The sequence below is a fragment of the Triturus cristatus genome, chromosome 10, assembly GCF_964204655.1.
Source record: "Triturus cristatus chromosome 10, aTriCri1.1, whole genome shotgun sequence".
NCBI lineage: Eukaryota > Metazoa > Chordata > Amphibia > Caudata > Salamandridae > Triturus > Triturus cristatus.
The window spans coordinates 604,984,701-604,997,265 of record NC_140593.1 but is presented as its reverse complement, the minus strand read 5'-3'; the positions used below and the strand labels follow the sequence as shown (position 1 = coordinate 604,997,265).

Here is a 12,565-nt window from a genome sequence, read left to right as displayed (position 1 = left end):
AAGCAAACAACACTCTAATGAAAACTCAGACTGTATGAGAATATTTACAGTAGAAGTGGAAAATCAAATTATAGGAAGTACAAAATACACAATGAACAGTAAGGTAGCGCACAGCACTGTCCCTTGATATGCTCACTATGTACTGTTGATGATCACAAGATGATTGCAAACATCTGCACAATCCTGAAAGAAGAACACAATACCACTACAATGCACATTTGGGCCATTAGAAGGGGTTCAAAATAGTGGCAAATGTAAATTTGAAAGTATGTTTATTGTGAACAGTTTCTGGTCGCTATCTTCACACTGTAAAACTGAGAATCGCAATATTCCTTCCAAAATAGAGTATTTTAGTTACAAGTTGGCAAGATTTACTGTTTTCTGCCCTAATATTCGAGAACATTCACAACAATGTACAAACAAAGCAAAGTCAATGAAAATTGATATGCAGTGTCTCAGAGAACCTGCAAAAGTGTATGTACTGAGTCTACGGACAAAAGCGTACTCCTTAGGGTTGGTGGTTAGCGGAGTCACCCAAAATAGGCATATTTTGATAAATGGAGGTCCTAATTAGTGGCCAAAATTTTTGCCACGCCTACTCAAGTAAGAAAATGTAATTGGGGCTGCCCATTATCATAAGCAGATGTGTTCACAATTACTCTCTTAAATTTACAGTTCTAAACATATTTAATAGTTCAAGCATTACAGTTATGCTAATTTATCCTGTTTAAAAACGCAATTGAAAACATGAATACTAACACGGTCAGCCTGGTCTACCTTAATTATAAAGGAATCCACAGAGTGATTCTTTATAAGAAATGGAGAGGAAGGGTTTAGAGGGTTATATAGAGCCCTCTTGTCCCCTTTGATACCAACTCCCAGCAAGGACAAACGAGACAAACAATGTTATGATGGCCCGTGACATCACTCTTTGCAACATGATGCTCCTCTTGCCCGGTGCCTGCCCGCCTCTGATCAATTCGCCCTCCCTGGGGGTCCATCTCCAGTCTGAAAATCTCTGCCCTAAAAACTCCAGCTCAGTAAATTCTTGGATAAAAGGGACCAAGCCTGACGTTAAGGGGAATAGACTATAGTCTGATCCACAGAAATATTGGTAGGCCCGCAGACACCAAGGACTTTGAAATGGACACTAACGTTTTGCTGATAAAACTATGTAACACACAAATGATGATGTGTCGAAATCGGGTTTCAGTGAATAGTTATCATTTGTGCATCACAAAGTAAAGTGTCTTGATTTGTTTTTATCCTATTAAAATCTTTGTTTAAAATGTGCTCCGCTTTTGCTTTCCTAACGGCTGAATGTGTACAGTTTATTTTCAGGATTGTACAATTTGATTTACATGTATAAGGTAGTTACATTATGTTTATAACATTTTGTTTGTTACACAAAATTGGCATCCGATAGCATTTCATTTCTCACTACATGTATTCCAGCAAGATTGTCATATAATTCACTTTATTTTCCTCTCACTGACTGCAAAGTGAGAGGAGCTTGTAAACGTCAATCTCCATGTTAAAAAGAAAGCAATTTTTCAGAAGACTTGCCTGATATTTGATCTCTGTGTTTGAAGCACAGCAAATGTGACAAAATAAATGCAGAATTTAAATGCACCTTTATTTATTGCTTGGACATTCGCGACTCACCAAAAAATCAGCTAACGCTCTACCAGTGGGTTGCGACCCAAGGTTTGGGAACCACTGCTTATGATTATGAATCCAAGATGATCAGGAAGTGTAGCAATACCCCCCTGAAAACCAGAGTCAGTTGATATTCTGACTTAAAAGGGTCCAGACACCCAGGTTGGGGTAAAGTTCCCCCTTCATAAAGTTCTCTGTGGAAGTCCAATCATTGCTTCAGTCGCAGCCGTATCACTGACAGAATATCGGAACCAAACATATTGTGTGGACAGAATATTCTGTCAAAAATATTGAGGACCAAAATATCGAGATGGTAAGTGCAAATAGGTAAGTATAGATTTACTGTTCTTGACTCCACATCTATGTACCTTGAAGATATTTATATCATCAAGGAACATATATGTGGAGTTATATATAGGAAAACCTTACTTACCTATAGAAACTAACCTTCATGATATTTTTGCCCTCATTATTCTTGACACAGTATTTTGACACACAATATTTTTGGTTCAGATATTCTGTGTAAACAATGTAACAAGCTATGTACAGATGACCAGGTACGCCTTCCGGGAGAGACATCTTGCCTATTCCTAGACAAGCCTGGAAACAAAGAACAAGCAGAGTAGGAAGTGAGAGCGAGGGATTGTGTGTGATGCTGTATAAATCCCCTCCACTTTGTAAATGTAATTCTTACAAAATAAATATCAGCAATTAGCTATAGATTACCCTACTAAAAGGAGCCTCTGTAGCATTTGCAAAGTATTTACAATATCTACATGCTCTGATGATTGCTGTCAACATTGTAAAACATTATGCTCATAATGCGCGTTAACAACTCAAACACCCAAAAAACTAAACATAAAGGGGCAGGTCTCCACCACAAGCTTCTGAGTTTATTTTAAATGGGAGGCAAGTAGGCAGTTCCTCTGGGTTTAACTCTTGTATGCCCTAAATAGAATGTGCTACCAACAGCCAGTACTTACATCTAGTTTTTCAAAGGGGACTACGTGATTGAGAATACTGCAAAGGAGGGCATGTCCTCCCATTGTACACCAAATGGGTGTCTAGGAGCAGCACAAACCCATAATTTGAGACCCACCCTCCCCCCGGGCTCGTAGGCCCTACAAATGTTAGCATAAATCAAAATGGCAGAGTAAAATTCAGCAATGACAGAGGTACTCCACTTCACGTGGCCTCCAGCACTATGTACTCCCCATGGTTTGGTTTAAGCGACTAAAACCAATGTACCATATTTGACGTTATTTGGTCTACAAACGAATGCAGGGGCAATGGGACTAATTTCTAACTGAACATGATAAGGAGAGTCCTGTCTTTGCTGCAGTTTAACCACTGAGAGGGAGGGACTAGCCAGATCATTAGCTCTTTCACAGCTGGAATACTGTAACCCCCTCAGCCCAAAGATTACAAAGGTTCTAGTTTTTGTGTCACTGACGATACAGAACTAAGGAGTAAAAATTTGACCAATTGTGAAAAAATTACCTAATTATCCATAGATGACTCCTAAATTCATTTTCTTAGGAAACAAGGGACAATTTTGTATTTTTGTAGGATTTGTTTGTCTGTGAGTACTAGGTGAAATACACTAGATCACAGGGGTTTCCAAAGACAAATTGCTGTATTTATAAACATGCGCAATGACTAACTCAACAAAGGGCTATTGGGAGAAGGTTCATATTGCCAGACCTTAACAAGATGCCAAACTTGCAATTATCTCAGGTAAAAACTCAAGTAGGGCCCTTCTCACATCAATCCTTCCAGATGGCACATAACTAAACTGTTGAAGACCTCGGTCCATATATAATGGCAAAAAACAATTACTAAAAACAGACACCTAACAGCCACAGGGAAATAGCAAATTAACCACACCAACACTAAGGATATTTCAATTGAAACAATCAGAAAATAGTCTATGAAGGAACCACTGAAGCCATGACATGAAGGCATCCAAAATCTGATAGGTCTGCAAGGTCATACAAATGGCAATAACATGCTATTCAAATCTCTGTAACATAACATAAATTGACCTAAAAGTATATTAATCCTGTTTTTGTTTCTTCTGTCTCGTGTTTGACTGGCTTTGAAATGAAATGATATATAAAAGTGGGTAATGCCAAACAAACATAATCTTTAAATGAAAATCTCACCTACTGGGTTGAGTATGTGTGGCGTGTGGACCATTAGCAATAATGTGTCCTATTTTTACTAATGTCAGAGTAAAGGCATGAGTTTATCAGCGTGATATAAAATGAATCACCTTACCTGGACATATAATGATGTTTGACACGTGACTTCCAGGTGAAATGGTGATGCGATCCTGTGGAAGGGGTGTGACAGTCTGCATAATCTGGAACCACCCAGAGCTCAAAGGTGCACTGTCTACGCCCAAGTTATCAGCAGGTACTGTAAACAGATGACATGAGAGTAGGACAGCTCGGGTGATTTCAAATATCTGACATTACTTTGGTTGTAAGCGTGTGTTCATGATCCACCCACCATACTACATTATTTTTAATTCTACACTCTTGTAAATTTCCCTTTTGCACAACTTTTTTTTTCATTAGGAAAGCCATTGCTATGGCCCGATAAGTCCAGAGATGGCAGGCTTCACCTTCATTTTACAGCTACTCACAGCTAACTGCCACATAACTATAGGCATTTTGTTATTCTAGGACAGGGCTCGGTCATGGAGGGACGGATTCATGTCAGATTCTTAAGATAACTACATTTATCCAAATGGAGATAAGCAAAAATTCTGGCATTGATCAGGCCCTCCAGGACTGACTTTGGAGAACCCTCTTCTAGAACAAACAATCATTAGCACCAGGGAATAAATTGTGTAAGCAGGAGTTAAATAGAACCACAGCTGGGCTAGATCTAGTTAAATGTCCCTACTGCTGAACAGTGTTAAAAAGGTACATGTCAATTTTGCACAAGTGGTAAACATTTGCTCTGGTTGTTTGCTACAAATTGGCATACTATGCCCATGAACACCTGATCATTTGAAACAAGTTCACCTTTTTAAACTGAGAAGAAACAGCCAACAATGTAGAGGTTTAGTAGCCTCTTTCCCAAAAGGTGAATTGTTATCAAATACATTTGAGCCGCTCAAAAATTTAAAAAATGATGAAGCTCCACATAATCTTATGTGTTTAGTAAATGTATCGTATATGGTGTTTTCATTTTTGAAAGAAGTGGTGACAACACAAATAAGATGAATAAAAAACAGGAAATCCACACAATCCAACATGAAGACATGGTGTAAACACTTTAGAATACAAACAGCTGAAGAGGGCTCGCAGAAAAGAAAAGTATGTGGGGTGCCCTTGTATGTGAAATGAGGTATTCAAAGCAGACCAGAGACCTACGGCTTGGGGAGTGCCAAAAATGTGCCTTTGTTTCCTGAAAGTCTGTTTGAAGGGGAGCTCCCAGAAATGTGTTCCCTAGAGAGGGTTTTAGAGAGAGACCTCAGCAACATCTCTCTGGGATGTTTATGGCTATTAGGAGCAGGAAGGTGAAAGGACATGGATCTACCAGCCACTACAAAGGATGTAGAGGAATCCATAATTTGTTGATTTCTTTCTTTTTATTATTCATGAAATGCTCTCGCAAAATGCTAGACAGAGTTCAAAAGAACTATTTATGTATTCATTAATGGAGTTTTTGATAAGCAATTCACATCCTTGGCCATTTCAGATATAGGTTAAACAAGGGTCAATCACAAAAGTACTTCTCCTGGCTTTCAGCTGCCTTCAACACAGTTCATCATGACACTCTGATCTAAAGACCCTACAAAGCAGGCATAGAGGGGACTGCTCTCAACTGAATCACATTCAACCTTCAAAATAGAACACATTTCATCCATACTCCCCCTTTCTCATCCAAACCGTACTTCACAAAAGGAGGGATCCCTCAAGGCTCTATCATCTCACCCATGATTTTCAACATCTACATGAAATGATTACCGGCAATGATCAATGAACTTTAGTTCACATGCTATACTATGCAGATGGCACACAAATACTTCTTAAACTGGAAAGCCCCAAAGACATTGGAAACTCAACAAGTATTGGCATAGCCAATAGGTCTTGCCTTTTGGACCTTGTAAGTATTTGACCATGCAGCACATTGATAACACGATAACAAGTAAAAATGCTCTTAAAGTGAAAGCAGCCCCATTCACATACAATTAAGGCGCACTTAAAAGTAAAAGCAGCGCCCTTCACAAACAGACGTGCACATGTTGAAAGCGGCACCATTCACAAATAATAAAGGAGTGAGGCCATGCTGTGTGGTAAAGCGTGGTGCTCACCTCTGTCACTTCTTACATTTTGATTGATGTTTGCGCGAATGCCATGTGTTTTTAAACTAATGCCAACATCTATTGATCTATTGCATTAATTTAGTGAATTTATCACTCCAGCATCAAGGCGTTCGGTCCTTTCCTGGTTCATCTAGTTCAATGCAAATGATCCCAAACTCAGTGTGTTACAATAATGTAGTGATGCTTGCAAATGGCTTATGCCTATTCTGGAAAAATATCACACCATTCATTAATTATTTGAAAGCATAGCATATCAGGCACCAAATACAGAAATAAAAATAAATGAAAGTACGTGAAAAAACAATAACAGGTAATAACAGGTCTATTTCTTTTCTGTCAGAAAAACGTAAAGTTAACGGGGTGAATGCATATGCAGGTGATATCTGTGTGTAACATTGAGTTCGGGGGTTCAAATCCAGGTAGATCAATCAACAATGGGTGTCATAATTATTATTTTGGCGACCCATCTCACTCCACTGAAGACAACATGAAGGCAACGGTAGCCAGGACTGGCTGGTGCCAGGCGATCCCTTTCCAAAGCCAGGCCGACTTTCAAACTCTTTAATTCAAAGCGCAGGTTTGTGCGCCGGTACCTCTGGCACAGCTTGCCGAGTCACCACAGAGTGGCCTGCGTTTCAACACTGCAGGCAATGGTTAATTAGCTGGTGATATGAGGTGTCAGTTTCAACGTGGATGTGCGACACGAAAACCCACAGAAGTGCTGGCCCATATAAACGATCCTTTTTGTTTCCTATTCCACGTAGTTTGAGTTCTATTTCTAAAGGCGATCTGTGTATTTATTCAGATACTTTACTTATATAAAGTTATTTGAGTGCCGAGGGCAGGGGGAGTGCTCCTAATGCAAAGCGGGAAACAAGGAGGTACTGCAACTGCCGCCCTGTAAGTAAGATAAATACGCTGCGCTTATTGAACACACCCATAAAACAAGCAAAAGCACGGGGTGTTGTGTGTAACCTGACAAATGAAGAATGCAGCTGCCACCCTGCGCGCCGCTGCTCGCTCCCGAGAGCAAAACGCCATGGGAGTGGACATTAAAAAAGAAGGTGGGACATGCACCCGCCTTTAGCCATTTGCGTGGTTTCATTAGTGAAAGACACACGCAAAAGCCAATCCTATGTGTGGGGGGAGTCAGACCCACATGGAGTAGTTTAGAGTGCTTACAAGAAGCCTCGCAGAGCAGCGCATGCGCGCTGGCTCAGACTCAACCTAAATATCTTCAGTTGCTTTACAGCCATTGATCAGTGAATGACATGGAGCCCTCTCAAATTGAAGTGTCTAAAAATGAAATACATACATGTGACGACCGGAAAAAATATGACCCACTTTGGGTGGACGATCTGGAACCACCTCCTAATATATCCAAGGAGGAAGGAACCCTTGGAATTACCATGGACTCCAAGCTATCAGGTGGATAAGTTAACAAGATCAAGCTTCATTACTATGAAAACTCTGCCACACATCTTGCTCCACCTAGGATTTTCAAAGTCCAAGCTCCTATCTCTCTTGTACTGTCTAAACTTGATTACCCCAATGGCATCTACCACAGATCATCTTTATCAACTATGAGAAAACTATAATGAATTCAGAACTCACCTTCCAGACTACTCCTACATTTAAAGCCACTTCTCTCCTGCCTTGAAGGCCCTACATTGGTTACCGGTTGCCAGAAGGCCATCTTTAAGCTGCTTTTTATCACCCACAATGCAATACATTGACCAGGACCCCTTTTCAGCAGGAATAAAATCACCACATACATACAATAAAGGAACCTCAGCTACCAGATTGCCACCTCGCCTCAAAACACCAGCATACAGGAAATAAATAAGGTGGTACATCTTTCTCTGTTCAAACAGCCAAACTATGGAATTTACTAGCCCCCAAACATAAGATCCGCAAATAACTATCTTATCTTCAGAAGACTACTCAAGAGTTGGCTCTTTACTACATGACCACCATACTCAAAACACAAATGTACAGCACACGAATATGTATGTGAACATGTATAATTTGATATGTATGTATGTATTTACATACATGCATTTCTTCGTACAAATATATATACTACCTATGGTTTGAAAATTTAATTTTTTAGGTTTTCTTAACAAATGTATATATTCCATATGGTTAATATATTATATATATTTTATGCTTAACATGTATGTAGGTCACCTCATAGTTTATATCTAAGTCATTTGATCATATGCTTATGTGGCTCTGTTTTAATTTATCTATCACAATGTGTAAATATGATCATAACCAGTGTATCTATAAGTGCTTCACTATTGAAATGTTGGGGAAAATATCAAATAAAAATAAATAAATATAAACACATTTTAAAAACTTATGTCACAAAATCCTTCTTGGACCTTGAACTTCCTCACTTCTTTTTGTCCCCATATGATTTTACTGGCAGCGCAAACCATGTGGTTAAAACTGTGTTTCATCAACTTAGAACCCAGATGAGACTTCGTAATCAACAATTTCTAGTTACAGTATCACGTTACCTAGGTTTTAAACAAGAGGTGGCGGTTGAACGCTATCTCTTTTAGGTTTCTATATTATCCGTTTTAGGCTAGGCTTGGTCCACTACCTAGTAGCGCACCCCCAACAGGGATCAGGGTTCTACAGTTTACCACCCTGTCCCTGTGATGGCACCTCAAAACAAACACTCGCCCAAGTCCTATTTTCCTGTGGCTTTTACATCCAACCTAGAAGGTCTTTTCTATGACCCATCTAGCAGTTCTTTGGTGTCAGATCTCACAATACTTGTTTGTCTTGTCTTCTATGCCTAGAGTTAGAATTATGCTGTCTTGCTATCATTAGTGGGGTTTTAAAAATCAATCAGGAAATCTCTGAGCTAAAAAGTTTTGTTTATTAATTTCAGTATTTTAATCTTATATTAACATCACACTTGCACTTTGAGTATTGATTATTTTAACTTTATAATGCTGTTGTAAATTAAGGCAGAATGTGATTAAGCATTTACTGAAAACATTAGTGTTTCCCTTTTATCGTGTTTTCCCCATTATGTTGGCAGAAGTCCGGACTCCATTTTGTATTGACATGCTGCCACGTGTTCACCACGAGGAGAGTCCGACCTCTGTGTTAGTTGCTCTTGTAATCTGCCTAGCAACAGTTATAAATAGCTCCCTCTCGTCCATCTGGCGCATGCCCAGACTTGACCACATCTGTTATAATTAGCTTTGCTTGACCATGTGTTTTCGCGGGCTCAAGGAGTGTGTTAGCTCCGCCCATGTATTGATTTAGAATCGAGGATGACCCTAAATGGTAATGTTCTTCGACTTCATGTACTATCCACCCACTCATGAGCCCCTCTGTTGTGTATAAAAGGGGACTGTGTACGAATGTTCTGTGTGCTACTCCTTGCAATACTGAAGAGTGTTGTGTGGATTGTAGGACCACCCTTAAGGGTTAATAAACGTTGTTTTTGTACTTTGCAGTTTCCGTGCCAACTTCCTTATAGATTTCGTTGCAGAAGAGCGAACCCTTGTCTCTTGCGGGCCTAGCTGGGGCTTGTATTCATCAATTGGCGCCCGTCACGTGGGGCTCATCGGCGACTCGGATGCTCGAAGGACTGGTCGCGACGAAGGTGAGGAGTTTGGCCAGGGACGTGATCACTGCCAGCGGCGTCTTAGCCTTGGCATCCCGAGGTTTTTCTTCCTTCCCTTCCGAGCTGACCATCTGGGTGGCGCCGGTCATCGACTGAGACCTCTTCTGTCGGTCCTGCCGTGAGAGCCGTTTGGGCGATTGTGGAGCTTGGCAGTTGGAACCTGGACTCTTGATTGGTAAGAACCGTTGTACGGTACTTGCTCCGAGTTTTGAAGCCTGGTGTGGCTATTTGAGTTTGATTGATGGTGACTAGTCATATTTTGAATTTGTCTTTGTGAACATATATGCGTTGCAACACATATAGGCAGGTAATGTGGAGAAATTTCTCCGGAGCTGTGTAAACTTGGAACGGCGCAACGATTAAGTGCCATTTTTCTTGATAATACTGCATATTTTGCATTATTCCTAACATGCCTGCTTTTAGCGCACTCCGTAAGTGGTGCTGCTGTTTGGGTAACCGGTTGAACCTCGAGGAATCTGCTCCAGCTCCCCCAGAGGGGACTCCTAATAGGGATATGTACGTGAAGCATGGTCTTTCTTCCATAATGTACAGCACATTGTGGAGGAAATATACCAAGAAGGATCCTGAGTTGCGATGGCCTTTGTATGGATCGTTTGATATGCGTAAGATTGAGTATGTGGAACAGTGTATGTGTAAGCGACGTGCTCGTCAGGATATGTTTGAGTGTGTGCGGTTATGGGTGAAGGAAGTGCGTGAGCGAGAGAAACGTGAGAAAGCATTGTTTGATAAAGAGCAACGAAAGAATGATCATGTGCGAGCACAGGAAGCAAAGCGTCGGGAGGACAAAGAACAGACGGATAGACAAGAGAAAGAGCGTAGGCTACAAGTTTCGGGTCAATATGTTGTTCGCCAGCCACTTTATCCTGTCCTTAATAATCCTGATGACGATTTTTATTTACTAGATCGCTCTCCGCCCCCTTATGTTGGCGCATCTGCTCCGCGGACGCAAGATTCTGACCCGGCTTCGGGTAAGGTAGACACGCGGTCCATGTTGCCGGCCGAGCAAATGGCTGAGCTTCGGCAAATTTCCTTCCGTGCGCTGAAAGGCAAGGTATCCCAGGAGGACTTATTTCAAATTTGGGGGCCATGGCAGGAGAGAGATAAAGTGTATTTTCTGGGTCATTTCGCGGATGAAGTGATTAATGCTTTCCGAAAATATTCTCATGTTTTTGAGCCTGACGAAGTGTCTTCGGATGCCAGAGCAATACGTAACGGTGCTTTTTCTCCCTCTAAGGCTCCTGAGGCGGCTCGGCGGCTGTTCGCCTTGCGGGACGAGGTACTGGCCCTTCGAGAGAAAGCACGCCAACGAGCGGAAACGGAGAAGCAGTCGGATTCGGTTGCAGCAGAGGGCCACCCATCCGCCTCCCAGTCAGATAAGGATGACATAGTGCATGCTAAACCAATGCGAGAGGCGGCGCCTTTGTATGTTCCTCCTAAGGGAGCGGGGACTAGCTCCGATATTAACTCCGTCGATGCTAAGGGATATTTCGTGTATAATTGGGTTTATACTCCATGGCATAGAGCCGATGTTATGGCGTTAAAGAATGCATTGCCTGACCCCCGTAAGAATCCAGCGGCCTTCTATGAAGAAGTCGAGGGGGCCTTGAATTCTTGCATTATGACCTTAGCGGATAGATCTGTTCTTTGGCCTTATTCTACCACCGGACACGTGGCGATCTGTCCGAAAGGTGGATGATATAGTTGCTTTTAAGGCCCGGTGGTCTGACCTTGAGGATGAGGATAGGGAGCGGAAGCCCGCACAGAAACCTCCCCGGAATATTCTAGATCTCCCTGCTGCTATTGTGGCTAAATTAAAAACTATAATCCCCCCCAAGAAGATTGACTGGAATATGTTGGCGGCATGTAAGCAGAAAGTTGATGAGTCAGTGGCAGATTTCTTCACGCGCTTTGAAGAAACGTTCCATGATTTTAGTGGCCAGTCGCTTACCGACGACACAGGCCGCCACCTTTTCGCGGACAAATATGTGGCTAATCTACTGCCGGCAGTTGCGGCCCGGTTAAAAGCGAGTGAGAGCTCTTGGTCCTCCGCGACACCGACGGCCCTTCTGACCATCGCCCAGTATTATGAGCGTCAGGAGCACGAGGCGAAGGGCCAGGAGGAGAAGAAGTCAAAAGATCTCAAAACGAAAGTTATGTTAGCACAAGTATATGGCCCGCCCCGCCGGGGTAATAACAATAGGGGAAGGAGCGGATCTTATGGTCCCCCTTCGGGCCGACCTGATTTGAATAAGAACCAATGTGCGTACTGTAAGCAGTTGGGCCATTGGGCCAGGGAGTGCCCAGCTTTGCGCGCTTCGCGGCAGGGGCACACTCTGGGTGGCCAGAGGGGGAGAGGGGGCTTCTCGAACTTTAGAGGGACCTCTAATGATAATGTCCGTTTTGATACTGCCGGACAGCACCGAGATAGCTCGAATATTTTTGATCGCCAGCATCAGTACCATGTATCGGACATCGATCACTCGGGATATCACGATTCTCAGCATGCATAGGAATGCGTAGGATGGGGGTCCGAATCAGTTGAGGTGCCGGTCGATCAGACGGGTCCTTATGTATCGGCTGAGGTTTTAGGTTCTACTGATCAGTTCCTAGTGGATACAGGAGCGACACGTAGTGCGTTGTCTAGGTACTTGGTTCCGGGGGCTCCCCCATCCGGCTCAATAGTTACATCGGTAGGGTTTGACGGTACACTTTCCCGAAGCCCTCTTTCACAGCCCCTTGCATTTAAAGTTGATTGTTTTTCTGCGCCTTGTCCGTTTCTGCTTGCTCCGTACACACCGGATAACATTATGGGCCTTGATATGTTAAAGCATTTTAGGGCTACAATTCGCTGTTCCCCTGAGGGTGTGAGGGTGATTTTAAATGACAACTAC

The 12,565-nt window shown here is 42.2% G+C and overlaps 1 protein-coding gene across 9 annotated transcripts in view; it reads right to left on the bottom strand.

The window, feature by feature from the left end:
• Window positions 1-12,565, bottom strand: part of CIITA (class II major histocompatibility complex transactivator) — a 473,615-nt gene that overhangs the window by 141,386 nt on the left and 319,664 nt on the right. For all 9 annotated transcript variants that reach the window (XM_085632115.1, XM_085632119.1, XM_085632121.1 and 6 more), the window contains one exon: window positions 3,940-4,080. In XM_085632115.1, coding sequence (XP_085488241.1) covers window positions 3,940-4,080 — 141 coding nt within the window. The remainder of the gene's footprint in view (window positions 1-3,939; window positions 4,081-12,565) is intronic.